At 47.5% G+C, this 14,324-nt stretch overlaps 1 protein-coding gene across 1 annotated transcript in view; it reads left to right on the top strand.

The window, feature by feature from the left end:
- Positions 1–7,447, top strand: part of LOC144123818 (neprilysin-3-like) — a 42,301-nt gene extending 34,854 nt beyond the window's left edge. Inside the window, exons 5-6 of the mRNA XM_077656559.1 lie at positions 3,891–4,290; positions 6,188–7,447. Coding sequence (XP_077512685.1) covers positions 3,891–4,290; positions 6,188–7,249 — 1,462 coding nt within the window. The 3' untranslated portion in view covers positions 7,250–7,447. The remainder of the gene's footprint in view (positions 1–3,890; positions 4,291–6,187) is intronic.
- Positions 7,448–14,324: the final 6,877 nt, after the last annotated feature.

Below are 14,324 nucleotides of genomic sequence, written 5' to 3'. Positions count from 1 at the left end.
GACCCGGGGTCCACTGAATGACGATGGTTTTGCTCTCGCTTTCACAGGGTTGAAGGATGCGCTGGATGACGTGGCAGTTTCGTCTGCCGAATCCGGAGTAGCAATCTCGGTGCACGCTTCTTAGGAATTAATGAGGATACGAATCGAGTCATTATCATCATCATCATCATCAGTCCAACTACGCCTACTGCAGGACAAAGGCCCCTCAAATATCTTTCCATTTAACCCTGTCCTGTAGCAGCTGCCGCCAGCCTAACCCTGTCCTGTAGCAGCTGCCGCCAGACTATCTCTGCAAACTTCTTTATCTCATACGTACACCTAAATTTCTGCTGCCCTCTGCTACGCTTCCCTTCCCTTGTAATCCAGTCTGTTACACTTCTTACCATCGGTTAACTTGCCTTCGCATAACATGCCCTTTTCAAGTCATTTTCTTCCTCTTGCGATAAGAATGTCATTAACCCGTGTTTGATCCCTGACCAACTCTGTCCTCTTCCTGACTCTTAACGTTGCACCTATCATTTTCTCTCCATACCGCGCTGCGCTGTCCTTAACTATTCATTAACAAATCAACTCATTACCTGTGCAAGGTACCCGCTACAGGGCTTTCCACATCGCGAGGAGTTCCGCATGAAGAGCGGTACCCTGAGGTAGGTGGCATGCATAAGTGCCTGAGAGAGAAGGGTTGTCTTGATATACTCAGGCATAGAGGAAAAGTCGTTTGCGGTTTTCGCGTCAGTCTATGTCGGCTGAATCCTGAAATCGCTGTCGTCGGTGATGGGCAGCGAGGAGTTCCCAGGAAGTTTAAACTCAAGGTATATAGGTCGGCTTACACCCTGGTCCTATACGCCTGCTTTCTCATGGAAAAACAATTTTTAATTTTTGATATGGAAGGCGTAAATGCACTTCGAACGGAATTGAGTACATGGTTTTCTGACACCCGCATTCATACGAGACCAGCTAAAATGATATGTCTAGGAATTTTTAAAAATCAAAATTTTTGGCAATAAAAGCGCCTTTTGCTGCCAGACAAACGTTAGCATAGCCAGAAAATCCTACAGCATCAAAAGAAAGTTCTATGCGCTTGTGCTCGTGTCCCCTCAAAACCTTCTTTCGCGGTAGATATGTCCCTACTCTTTAAAGCGACAGACTAGGTGTGTGCGAGTATTGGAAAATTTTGAATTGGGAATCGAATATCTTTCTATTAGATTATTCGAACAAAAAAATAGCATATTTTAAAATTATTCAAAACGGATCAAATTTCTTCTCAACTTTCAAGTAGTTTTTCAGTAAAATCATGTTAAGGCCAGACTCATTTTTTTCTGGACGAATGTTCCACAAACGGCCCACACCGACGCCGCGCACCATCTTTCCGCGAAAAGTATGATCGTGAAGGGTTCAGCGCTTCGACGCGGTTCAATTGTGTTGTCACGTTCATAATGCTTGTACATGACCTCTAAGTCTTGACAACGCGGTAGGAATTCAGATATATTGAGGAAGACGCTGCCTTGATGCTCGATATCTGAGGCCATGGCTCATACATAGGTGTCACCACTGATTTCCAGGAATGTGGTTCTAGTGGCGACGGGTACACACCGATTTTCTGATAGGTACAAGGCTTCCTCCGGCCTGGTGCTCGAATTTTCTGAGATGAAATGCTTGGCAAAAGGGTTTTTGACTAAACTATTCAAACGGTTATTTTCCTATGCCTGTAACATAATGGTCTTAGAGTTAATGTAAGACTTAATAAGAGTTAATTAGAATTAATGACAAAAGTCAGAGAGAGCGACTTTGTGTTGGGACCCGTTACTGGGGATGAATGTTGCCACTTTTAGCAGCGATATCCTTACCGTCATAAGTTTTAAACGTTTAGCACCATACAGCTCTACGTCAATGTTTAGAGTAAGTGCTCGTTTGTTACGAATTTTTTCGCAAGTAGAAAATATAGATACTGCTATTCGATTCGGAATTTAGCTGCACCATTTATATATTCGATTCGGAGCCGAAGCTACTATATTCATATTTGATTCAATTTGGAAAAAGTACTATATGCACACCCATACTGCAGACCCCTTAGCAGGCGTGCGCACAGCGCCTCACGGGGGTTTCGAAGAAGTGTTTGGCGGTGTTCGGAAGCATTTGGCGTTAGGAAGAAACGTTTGGCAGTGTTAGAGTCCGGGTTTGCGATGCGCGATGGCGGGTGTACGGCGCTGGTTTCTACGGAGGCCAGCGGAATGCGTCCTCGGGCATAACAGTGGCTTCTTACGACCTACGTTCATGGCTATGTGCCGTTGCGCTGGAATATTATGAACGTGAATCGATTACCAACTAGTTCAAGACCTGACTCAACTCTCTTACGACCTAGTTTCCCATCCAATGTCGAAAAAGATTGCAGAAGGCGTGATGCCCGGTGAGTGCGGGGTTTACTTCAGAAAGGGGTGGGAGCCACGGTCCCGTCTCTTCTCGGCACGGAGTCTTCTATTTTGAAGCGATAGCATAGCAGTTGTCGTTCCACCAAAACGCCGCCGATTTCCGAGATGAAATTCGCTCATGGGTCCAGAGAGACCACGTGGCCTTGTGACGCCATGATCTCCTGTTCTGATGGGGCTACTTTGATTGGTCGAGAGATGTCACGCGACGTTATGACATCATGGTAACCTGCTCACCGGATTGTGAGCAGCCTAGTTTCTAGACAGCGACCTAGATAAAGAATCGCAAAAAAATGTCTAAAGATGAAGGATTACAGCCTCGTTACTGCAAATGTGAATTAGGCGCGATAGCACTTCTGTCGCGGTTTCACTGGACGGGAGCTCCGCCTTAAAGGCATGACGCGATGACGATAATTGGTTAATGACCACATATGCGAATAGGTTATTCTCTACTTTAATAGATCCGTAGAGGAGCCCATTCCAATCCTCCTGGTGCAGTGGTTAAGCCACTGGTAGGACTTGTGAGGTCCAGTTTTCTCGTCCCGAGCAACCTCTCGCGACCAATCATTAATTGAACTTTCACATGCCGCAGTGGATTGTCTGCTCACAATATGGTCAGGTTATGTTCACCTCCCAACTTCCCGAGATTTAGGTGGCTCATGAGCCACCTAGGGCACGTTTCCCATAACCCGATGGGCACGCCGAAGGACCTCATAGACAAAGGCTAAGCGGATGAGTGGAAGCTCTAGTGCTCACGCACAAAAATGTAATGTTGGAAAATGTCGGCACCGTCACAGCATTGCGGATAGCTGCTACTGCAGACAGCAGTCCGAATATGGCGGAGCGGCGAAAAATTGTGTGCGACTGTTTTAGGGCGTAATTTAAGCAGAAATTGCGAATTTGATCGCCAGTCAGGAATACGTCTACCGCAGCACAAAGTATTAATACGCCTGAACATTGTGCGCACTGCCTACAATTATTTATCAAACACAGACGCAAAGGAATGCTAGCAGGCAGCATGAAGGCGGCATCAGGGTGAGTTGTAGCGCCAGTCGCCGTTATGGCATTTGGGCTAATTATAAATGAACTAAAAAAAACGAGGTATTGGTATGTAGAGTTTATGTTCCTGAAGTGACACATGCGTCACATGGGACGCCGATGTAGAGAGGTCTGGTCTTTTTTTGTCCACCTGGGATCTTATATGCGCAGATATTTCGCAGCACACCTGCGTTTTTGTATTCTCCCTTCATTTAAATCAGACTTCCGCGGTCGAGATCGAACCAGCAACCTAGGTACCCGCAGCTCAACACCATAACCTATCAGGCTCCGCGACTGGCTAGAAAGCAAATGTGACGCTATGGCTTAGCTGATGATGATGAGGACGCTCACTCTAAAGCGAGCATTGATTTGACGTTCATATTCGTTCCTGATTAGCACAAACAGTGTTTTACATTGCTCGCATAGGCCCATGGATCCACGCTTGGTCGAGCGCCTAGTAGTGCTGGACAACATGGTGATGACGGTGGCCATGGGCACTTCGTTCACCGACCGCGTCAACTACACCGAGAACTTCGTGCGCTTCGCCGACCTCGACAACCACACCGGCGAGTTCTTCCCGGGCCATGTCCTCGCGGAGGCCGTGAACCGCGTGCTGGAGCCCCGCTTTCAGCCCGTGTCTCCCGATGACGAGATCGTGGTGACGCAGGGCCCCCACCTACGGCTCCTGGGACGCCTCTTGTGGGCGGAGCGTGAATCGGTGACGCTGCGCGCGTACGCGGCGCTCATGCTTGCCCGAGCCCTGGGTCCCGCAGCTTCGCCATCGCTCAGCGAAGCACACGCACCGGAAAAAGGTGGCTCCGGTCTGGTAGGCATTTAATGGCAGTCAGTTTGCTTCATATCCTTGAAACGAGGTAGCGTGCTTTCCATGCTACGCCAGCGATTGTGTTTGCCCGGTGAAAGAAGGTGATGAATACTTTGCAAAAGTGTTCTTGTGTGCCCAAAATAACCTGTTATTTTTAATGCGACAATGATTATTAAAAATGTAATATAGGCTCATTTTGGTTATGTTGCTGTTTGTTCGGAATAGAAGACTAGTTTCTTTGCTGAGAAAATTAAATCATAGTTTCCAGCGATTCAGTTAGAAGTTAGTTCAACGTGAAGGGCGCTCGAGCATAGCATCATAAGATTTGCATTACCTGTAATTCGGGATACCTACTAGCCAGTACCGAGCCGCCGCGATGGCTGAGTGGTTATGGCGCTCGGCTGCTGGGCCGAAAGATGCAGTTTCGGTACCGGCCGCGGCGGTCGAATTTCGATGGAGGCCAAAATCTAGAGGCCCGTGTACTGTGCGATGTCAGTGCACGTTAAAAAAACTCAGGTGGTCGAAATTTCCGGAGCCCTTCACTACAGCGTCTCTCATAGCCTGAGTCGCTTTGGGACGTTAAACCCCCAAAAACCAAACCAAACGAGCCAGTGCCACCAAGCGTATCGGCTTATCACGTTGTGTTCTGCAGCAACTCTGTCGTTCGCTTTCTTATTTACGCCCTTAATGATGGCAACGCGCTATACTTGAATGTGGGAAGTCAAGCTCCGCGTAGTGGCAGCCAAGGCACCCAGAAGGGCTTTTCCGCAATTCCTGGTAATGAACCGGTCATCACGCACTGTACTTTTCTAGTGAACATGGCTTGGCCTGGTCACACTGCTCAGTAGCGGTGACTAATTTTCTAGTGCATCCGCAGTTTTCTGCAAATGAACTCCGCTAACTAAAAACTGCCATGGCTTTTGCTCATCGCACATCAGCGGTTCGCAGTGGCTGACTCTCCGTACCAGTTGCTTCCAGATGAGAACTTACACGATTCTGTCGTAGGCCGCGGTGACTGCATGTCCATGAATGCTTTGAATCATATTACCGGTGCGCTGTGAGCTCAGCCCAGGTGAAGAAATCAAAACGGTTCAGTTTATTTGTTTTCACTTTCATTACACGACTCCTCACAGCCCATCGTATTACATAGGCACCTAAAATGTTATCATGCCATAACTGTGCCGTATACCGCTTTGAGCATCGGCCTCGCAAGCAGGAGGTGCAGGTTTCGATCCCCTGCACCACTGGGTACTCACCGGCGCGGATAGCGGCGAGGTTGCGCTTTGACTAGTGCACGGCGTATCTGGGGTAACATGCTTGGAAGATGGGTCAGTGAACACGGCTTCCGTAGAGTACAAATACCTTGTGCCATGATGCTCTTTTCCGCGTCTTCCCTTGCGCCAGTTAAACTCAAAATGAAAACCACTTCATTGATCGCTGCTTTCGGCTCTCCTGATATCTCTGAAAGTTACAATATATGGTGAACGTGGTAGATACTCGCAAGTTTCATAAATTCAGGCAATGCATGAAAGTTTGGTATGCCGTTAGCTGAGCACGGCGTTTCACGACTGGATAATTTAATGTCTGAATCTTGCTTTTGTGTTTCTGTCCGTATGACAGCCCACGGTAGATACGTTTTTTTTTTTCTGCAGGTGCGGCGAAATGTGAACCGAGCAAGTCATTGCTTTGTAACGCTATTTAAGCGTTGGCTAGGTGAACTTGGGAGCTATTTCAAGTTCATGCTTGTAGTGGTCGCTGTTGCTGCACACGGACGTACATTGTTTCTTCATTTCAGCTGGAGGCATCTTGATTTTACTGAAACAGTATAGCGTGCTCCGCTTAACAATGTTCCGACCTGTATATGCAGCATGACCCACGATTGGACTTCTGACTTTTGCAGGCGCTTATGCTGTCGTTGCAACACTGCTTCACCGTAGCAGTCCTGGAGATGCCATTCCTGTCAGGAGACCTATTCATGCGGTGGTTCTTTCCTGGTGGACACGTGGACGCTGCGCAGGACATGTTGGCGCGCATCACGAACGCAACAGGGCAGGCATTCCTCTCCCTGCACTGGATCGACGAGCGGACGCGTGAGATGGCCCTTCGCCGGCTTTCCGACCTGGAGAAGATTGTGGGGCGCCCGGAGAACCTGTCGGTGACCACGCAGCTGGACGAGTACCATGCTTATTTGCCCGCTGCACAAGAGCACCAAAGCTACGCGGAGATGCTGCTGGCGATGAAGCGTGCCAGAGCCGCAGTGCAGCTGCAACTTCTCAACACGTCGCAGCCTGTCAGGAGCCCCGTTAAGAGGGACGTTCCCATGGTCATCGTGAATGCCTTCTACGTCCCCATATACCATTTCATAGTCATTCCTCCAGGCATCATATTCGCACCTTTCTTCCAGGCTCAGGGCGTGCCGGTAGCTCTGAATTACGGTAGCCTCGGCCATGTGATCGGTCACGAGATCACGCACAGCTTCGACGAGGATTTCGGCCTCTACAACGAGTTTGGCGAGCGTGAAGACTGGTGGTCGACGCAGTCCCGTGAGAACTTCAGCGATCGACTCCGCTGCCTCCGCCGGCTGTACAACGAGGCCTCTGTAGACACAGGGATTCCGTTCGGAAATACAGCCCTTGCGGAGAACTTCGCGGACTGCGGCGGCATGGCGAAAGCACTGCAGGCCTTTCAGAACTTCGAACCGCAGCCTGGGGCCAGCATCGGCGGCCGGCACTTCAGCGCAGACCAGCTCTTTTTCGTTGCGAGTTGCTACAAATGGTGCTGGCCGCTCTCAGAACTTAGGCAGCTCCGAAGAAGCGGCGACAAGGACGACGTCGTCAAGTTTTACTCCCCAATGGACTTGCGTTGTAACGTGCCCCTCATGAACACGCCGGAGTTTGCGAAGGCATTCAGTTGCGCGAACGGCTCCTACATGAACTCGTTTAGGCGTTGCGAAGTGCTTTGACATTTGCACTCAGCTGTGTTGTCAGCGTTGTGCTACCATTTCAAGCGTACGGTTTTTATAGTTAAATTTACTGAGCGAGGCATCAGAATAGGCACGTGTGCCATTGTTTTACATGATTAGTTTCTGGAGCCGTAATTCTCATCACCACTAGGGTTCTGTAATTAATTTGCCGATCATGCACTGCTATTTTCTAAAACGTCGCTACATTTCGCTTTTACTGTGCGTGCGTGCGCGAGATGATTAAATCAGGCACGAATTTTTATTACGGGGTTTTGCCTTGAACACGAAATACTGTGCCGTCTTTGATTAGCAGCTCAATTCGCGGAACACAATCGTGGCGGGTTGAGAAAAATTAGTCTAGTTTACGCGTCATACTACTGCGCGATTTTTTCATCCACACCTACTGCATCACTGTCGTCGAGATGTAACACATTACCGGCTCAAAGAAAACGGTATGGCATCCGGCACATTACAACGCGATGCGAGTACACTAAAAAGCGTCAATCTGAATGGTTGCTTCTGCTGGTGATAATAGCCAGTGAACTAAAGTGGCTTCCGCGTTCCGCTGAGTATAGCTGCCACCGCTAGCTCTCCAGGCTGCATATTGGCTTACAGTCCACCAGGTGCCGTAGGTTCTCTCGAGCAGTTGACAGTTGACAGCCGTGCGGTGCGGACGCTTGTTTCGGTGCTCTTCGGATTACGCGTGGTGAGCGGAACCTGACGGACGGACGACTGCGAGAGCGCCGTGACTGCGACAAATCAATGAGTTCTTTCCTTTAATATTTTGAGAGCTTAGATTTAGGCTAGTTTAGGTCTATGCTAGTTAGGTGAAGGGCTCGCGAAAGAACACGTCAATGACCTAACGACCGAGCCTTTTCCGGCCGGCAGCTATAGATTTTCAGGGCTAATTTGTGGATTAACTGGTTTAGACAGGTATTTAGTACTCCTTTCTAGTTGATTGGCTTTTGCGGTAGGCAGATTTTTATTTGAGCACTTGGTTGCAAGTGGTTTTTTTCTTTTCTAGCATTTTGTGGTAGTAATAATAGAGTGCTGCTAAGATGGTCAAGCAACTGAAGGTTAAATGCAAGGAGTGTGAGGTATCGGCGAATTTGAAGGAAACGCGGTCCGAATCTGTATAGGAGGCCGAAGGCGCGCATTTATGTGAAAATGCTGTGTATTAAGTGCAAGCCTGGACAGGGCTGACGAAGCAAACACCAGCCTAGCGCTACGTATGGATGCCCTAGTAAAAGAGCTGCAGGTAGAGAGGGCAGAGAATCGGAAACTTCAAGAACAGCTGAGTCAAGTGTTGGAGGCAAAAATGGCTGACACCGCCAAGCGAAGCTGCATTGGCGGACATTCCAGCGCCAGCCACGGGGATGGTGCCTGCGCTGGCATGGACAGCAATAAGGAATCACGTCAGGCAGGTTCAGACAGGAACAGCTACGCACATGTGGCAGCTAGGAAGTCTGGAGGAGATGGAGCGAAGGGGAACAAGCTAACTTCCAGGGATGAGATCGCAGTCACAGATAAGAGGCGGCATAATAATCCGGAAGTTAGGATGGAGGAAGGGAATAGCCAAGTGCTTATCGGTGGTGACTCAAATATGAGTAGGTACAAAAGAACTATAATGAAGCGTGTTAAGGGTGATAAGCGGGTAGCAGTCGGGGCATTCCCAGGCAGGAAAATGGACGCAGTACTGAGAGAGACAAAAAACACTAAGAATGTTGCAGAGTGCAATTTGGTAGTGATAGCGGCGGGGCTAAATGATGGCTTGAATGGTGAAGCCGCAACAGTAGTGGAAAGATTAGCGGAGGGTGTTGACGATTTAAGGGCGATAGCACAGCAAGTCCAGATCGTGGTGTGCACAGTGCCGGAAGTGCAAGGACGGATCGGAGAAATTGACGAGGACGTTGTGGCTGTTAATCGGGAGATAAGGAAGGTAAGCCAGAAGAAAGGCTTGAAGTGGCAGACATAAACAGGGAAGTGCAGAGCAGGCTTTGGTGGAGGCTTTACACGAGATGGCATCCACTTTAATAGAAGGCTAGGAGCCGAGATCGTGTGGCGCCTGGCAGGCCGGGCAGTAGCTCTTTAAGGGGGTCCACTGCGGCTCAGGGCATAAAGGTATGTAAAGCAAAGTTTGAAAGTGTAGCAATGAAGTCTGACGCCAATAGAATTGCCACTAGGAGGTCCAGGAAGAAAACTACAAAAAAGAAATTTAACACCATGATCAGGTACATAAACATGCAAGGTTGTAGAAAGAGAGCGAAGTGGTTAGAGATAGAACAGCAGTTGAAGGACGAAGAAGTATGTGTATACGCGCGCGACACATCTCAGCGATCTAGAAGACCCACCATTTATTGATGGCTACGTCTGGGAAGGGAGCAACAGAACAACAACGGAGAGAAAGGGAGGAGGAGTAGGTATGCTGATACATCAAGGAACAAATTGGCAAAGAATAAAGTCAACTTGCAAAGAACATGTCTGGGTATTAGGTACAATTGCCGGTAAAAGGACATGGCTAGGAGTAGTTTATTTAGGGACAGGGGACAAATGCAGGCAAGAGAACACGGATCTAGTTAAGTGTTTCAATGACGATATAAAGCACTTTGGAGAAGGCGTGGATAGTATTCTTTTGGGGGACATGAATGGCCACATCGAGGATCTTGATTGATACAAAGATTGTAACGGGAAGTCGATGCTCGACTTCTGTGAGCGACACAACCTAGTTATTGTAATTAGAGAAACTAAGTGTGAGGGACAAATCACATGGGAATCCCGTAACAGGCAAACGGCCATTGACTACTGCTTAATCTTGCAGGGGATGTATAGCAAGCTCGTCATAATGGAAATAGACGAAGAGGGGAAGTACAGCCTCGGTAGTGATCATAAGCGTATTAGAATACAGCTTGGAGCCCTGCTCAAAAGAGAAATGAAGGGGAGTCAAAAAGGGTACGCAAAATTAAGTGACGAACAAATAGCGTAAATAGCAGCCTGCATAGAGGAAGCAATAGATACACATCCCATGAAAAAGTGGGATTATAATGAGTTAGAACTACTGTTGGCATCACTGGAACACAGAGAAGCAAAGAGGGCGCAGTTATCTGAAGAGGAAATAGGCCGAGAAGGGGTATCTTATCTGCAAAAGAAACAGCAAGTGCAGGTCCTCGTCCAAGTTAAAATAAAGCAGTTTATCAGATCGCTGGCTGGCTGAAGTTCGCGATGCAACTAAAGGGGGGCCAAGAAAAATCTGCAACCATATAAGCTGGCTGGGCAAATTGAATCACAGAAAGCAGAAACAGATTCATGGTGCCGAGGGAAAATGTTTAGAGGGAGATGACGTTGTGAACTACATTTCATCAGTTATAGCTGAGTTATTTAGGAAAGACGCTAGAGTAATCACCCCAAATGAGGGAGCAACACAGGACAGCACAATAGAAAACAGCATGAAACTGACGAATCTTAACTGGAAAGAGGCGGAAGCAAATATTCCAAGATGTACGTCCGCAGGGATCGACGAAATTCCAGTTAAGCTAATTAATGAACTTGGCCCAAGACGCAAGGAAACGCTGATAAAAGTATTGGAGGCAGTCATAACAAATCAGCAAATTCCTCACAGCTGGAAACAGAGTAAAATGAATTTGATTTATAAAGGGAAAGGCGGTAAGATGAACATAAAATCCTTTCGACCGATTACGATAACATCAGTTACATACAGGCTGGCGATGCAGGCGGTGAAAATAAACATGCAGTCATGGGTAGAAAGTAATAGAATACTCGGAGAGCTTCAGAACGGAATCAGAAGGGGTAGGCGCTTTGATGATTGCCTGTTCGTGATTACCCAGTGCATAGAAATAGCTAAGGCGGAAAACAGACCTCTGTATTTAGCCTTCCTGGACTTAAGCGGTTCATACGACAACGTGAACAGGAAAGTCTGGTGGAACGTATTAAAAGGTGGAGGTGTCGGTGATGAGGTAATTAATTTTCTACAGGAAATATATCGAGAAAATGAAGTTGATATAACATGGGAAGGAATTAAGAGTACAACAACTGTCCAGGTACACAAAACATTAAGGCTAGGTTGTCCTCTATCACCGCTGCTGTTCGTGTTTTATATAAGTAAGGAAAGAAGGCTACAAGGAATCAATCTAGGCTATGATCTGTCGTACACATTAGGCGGAAAAGTTGTTGAGCAACGACTACCGGGTTTAATGTATGCGGACGATATTGTACTATTAGCAGATAGCCAAGAAGATTTGCAAACTTTGGTGAATTGCTGTGGAGACGAAGGAGACAGTCTAGGATTCAGTTTTAGCGCAACTAAGTCCGGCGTGATGGTTTTCAACGGTACAACTGATCAGGAGCTTACACTACAAGGCCATGAAATACCCCGAGTGTCTGAGTACAAATATCTCGGGCTATGGGTAAACAAAAGGCATATGTACACAGAAAAGCACGAACAGTCTCTCATATCAAAAGGGCGAACAGATGCCGGGATAATGAAACATAGAGCATTGTGGGGGTACAGCAGGTAGGAAGTCCTCAGAGGTATTTGGAAAGGAATAATGGTGCCGGGGCTTACTTTCGCGAATGCGGTTCTATGCTTAAGGGCTGCAGTTCAGTCGCGATTAGAAATAAATCAGAGAACTGTTGGAAGATTAGCACTAGGTGCCCACGGGAAAACCACAAACGAGGCAGTACAGGGGGATATGGGCTGGGCAACGTTCGAAGCGCGGGAAGCTCAGAGTAAAGTACTATACGAAGAACGTCTGGGGAAATTGGACGATAACAGGTGGGCAGCTAAGGTATTTAAATACATGTACAGAAAGAGCGTTGACACATAGTGGCGGAAACGAACTAGAAAGCTGGCCAGTAAGTTTGCCAGAGACGAGGAAGGAGCAAGAAATAGCGCTAAACGACAGGTAAAAAACGTCGAAGGTAAAAATAGATAGATTCAATGAAAAAGAAGCATAGTGTAGAACTATATCGATGCTGGAAAAGGCAGATCAAGAAGAAAACGTTTTATGATAACTCAAGAGGCAGTGCCCTCCTCTTTGAAGCTAGATCAGGGTGCCTTAGAACGCGCAGCTACAAAAAGAAATTTAACAAAGAAGATGTCGCATGTGCTGTGCGTGGTAGATCTGTAGAAACAATAGAACACCTCATCCTGAAATGTAATGGTATCCATACCGATGGCAATGCAGGCACAGTCACTCTTCCTGAGGCCTTAGGGTTTAGAGATAGCAATAGTCATTGAAATAAATCTGCGGTGGAAATTAGCAAAAAGCGATTTGAAGATTGGTGGCTCAAAAGCAGAGAGGTGACAAATATTTTAAAGTGTAGGAAGACGTATTTTAAAGGAAATGGCGAATTTTGTTAACAACTTACAGCCGAGTTAAACAACATAAAGGAAAAAAACTGAGCATGGTGGCAACTACCACTGCTCTGTTTCAAAGGGGACGCTTCTACCTTCCATCCATCCATCCATCCAGTGAGCTGTTAAAAGCAGGGATGGGGTGCGAAAATTTCTAGGACGCCAAAATACGGGCCCAGTAAAGTGCCAAGCAAACCTTCGCAATTTTTTGCATTTTTAAAATGTTGCGTCATTTTAAAACGCGACATCGTTAAGGCTTCCGTTCTGCAGTGACTCCCGCGTCGTCGGATCGGTGGTTACATTCGGGATTTTGCCACCTACCACGGTGTGCAGATGGCAACCTGTTCACCAGGTTTTAAGCGGACTGTCCGCCGTGGCAGGTGACAGTTGATGATTGGCGGCGAGAGGTTGCTTGAGGAGAGCACCGAGTGTCTCGCAAGCACTATCGGCGGCTGTGTGTGAAACAGCTGCCTACCCAGGCGTGCATGCGCGAACTGCAGACTCTGCAGCCATGAGCCCTACAACCCTAATTATGAAAAAGGGCGACTCGAGTTTCACTGGGCCCTGCCTTTAAAAGATAACAGTACCAGAGGGTAAGTGAAGCCGGAAATTTTTACCTTGCCACCCAAAAATTATTTACCGACCGTGGGACCAATTTGCACGGAAAGACTGGAGAAAACTTTCAACTCAAGAGTGTTGTAAACGCCGTTGTAAGTAACTAACGATTGTGATTTGAGACCTAAAATGTTAAACACGCCCACGCGTAGTAATCACGGTAAAAAATATTCACGAAAGAGCGCATACTCGAACTTCCGTCGACCACACCCGAAACGCGGTTCTAATCATTTATTCCGTAGCTCCAAACGCAAGCCGCCATTTTGAGTATGCTGGCCTATTACAGCCGCAGTCCTTATACGACGGCCGTCCGCCGCTGGGCGTCGCTTTCACCACTGACCTCAGTTGTTGCATTTGAAAAGGAGCAGTGGCGCACCGCCTAAGCTCTGCAACACTGCGCCAGGAGTGGTATGAGCACTCCCTGCGATCTATGAATGTAAAAAAATAGTGACCGTTTCTGCACATTGGCATATCGGCAGAACCTAAGCGACAGAGTAGTTACGCGTGTGAGATCTCTAATGCCATTGCAATGCCATTGCTAAGTGATGCGCAAGAAAGACCCCACGCCACAGAAATGACCCATTAACGCTATCGCGTCATGCCTTTAAGGCGGAGCTTAAGTGTTATTTAAAGGTTTTTGTTTCAGAGGTCGAAGAAGCCAACGTAAAAGCAGCATCGACAATAGCGACGGTATTTGATTCGAGGAGTATTGTTTAATATAACTTCTGTATAAAATGAACGCAGTGCGATAAGCTATGTACAGGTGCGGACAAAAGTAATCGTAGGGCATTCTACCGTTCTAATTCCAGTCACGCCTTCACTATCAAACATGGAGAAACATTATTTGTCCACGAGAAAGCGCACTTGCGTTCGCTACCGGCTTGCAGATACCACGGCTCGCAGTTTCAATTATGCAGCATGTGAAAGGTCTTAGAAGGCAGTAGCCTGCTCCGTATAATTTTTCCGCGTCTGTACACATAAATACGCACGCACACATTAACGGCGTTAAGATTTCGTTGTAGCATGCAGGCCCTAAGGACAATAAAAATATGGCGCGCCTCAGGAGTGCACTGCAGCAACATGACAGCT

This window comes from Amblyomma americanum, chromosome 3, assembly GCF_052857255.1.
Source record: "Amblyomma americanum isolate KBUSLIRL-KWMA chromosome 3, ASM5285725v1, whole genome shotgun sequence".
Classification (NCBI taxonomy): Eukaryota; Metazoa; Arthropoda; class Arachnida; order Ixodida; family Ixodidae; genus Amblyomma; species Amblyomma americanum.
The sequence above is the reverse complement of the archived record's forward strand: the minus strand, read 5'-3'. Positions and strand labels throughout refer to the sequence as shown.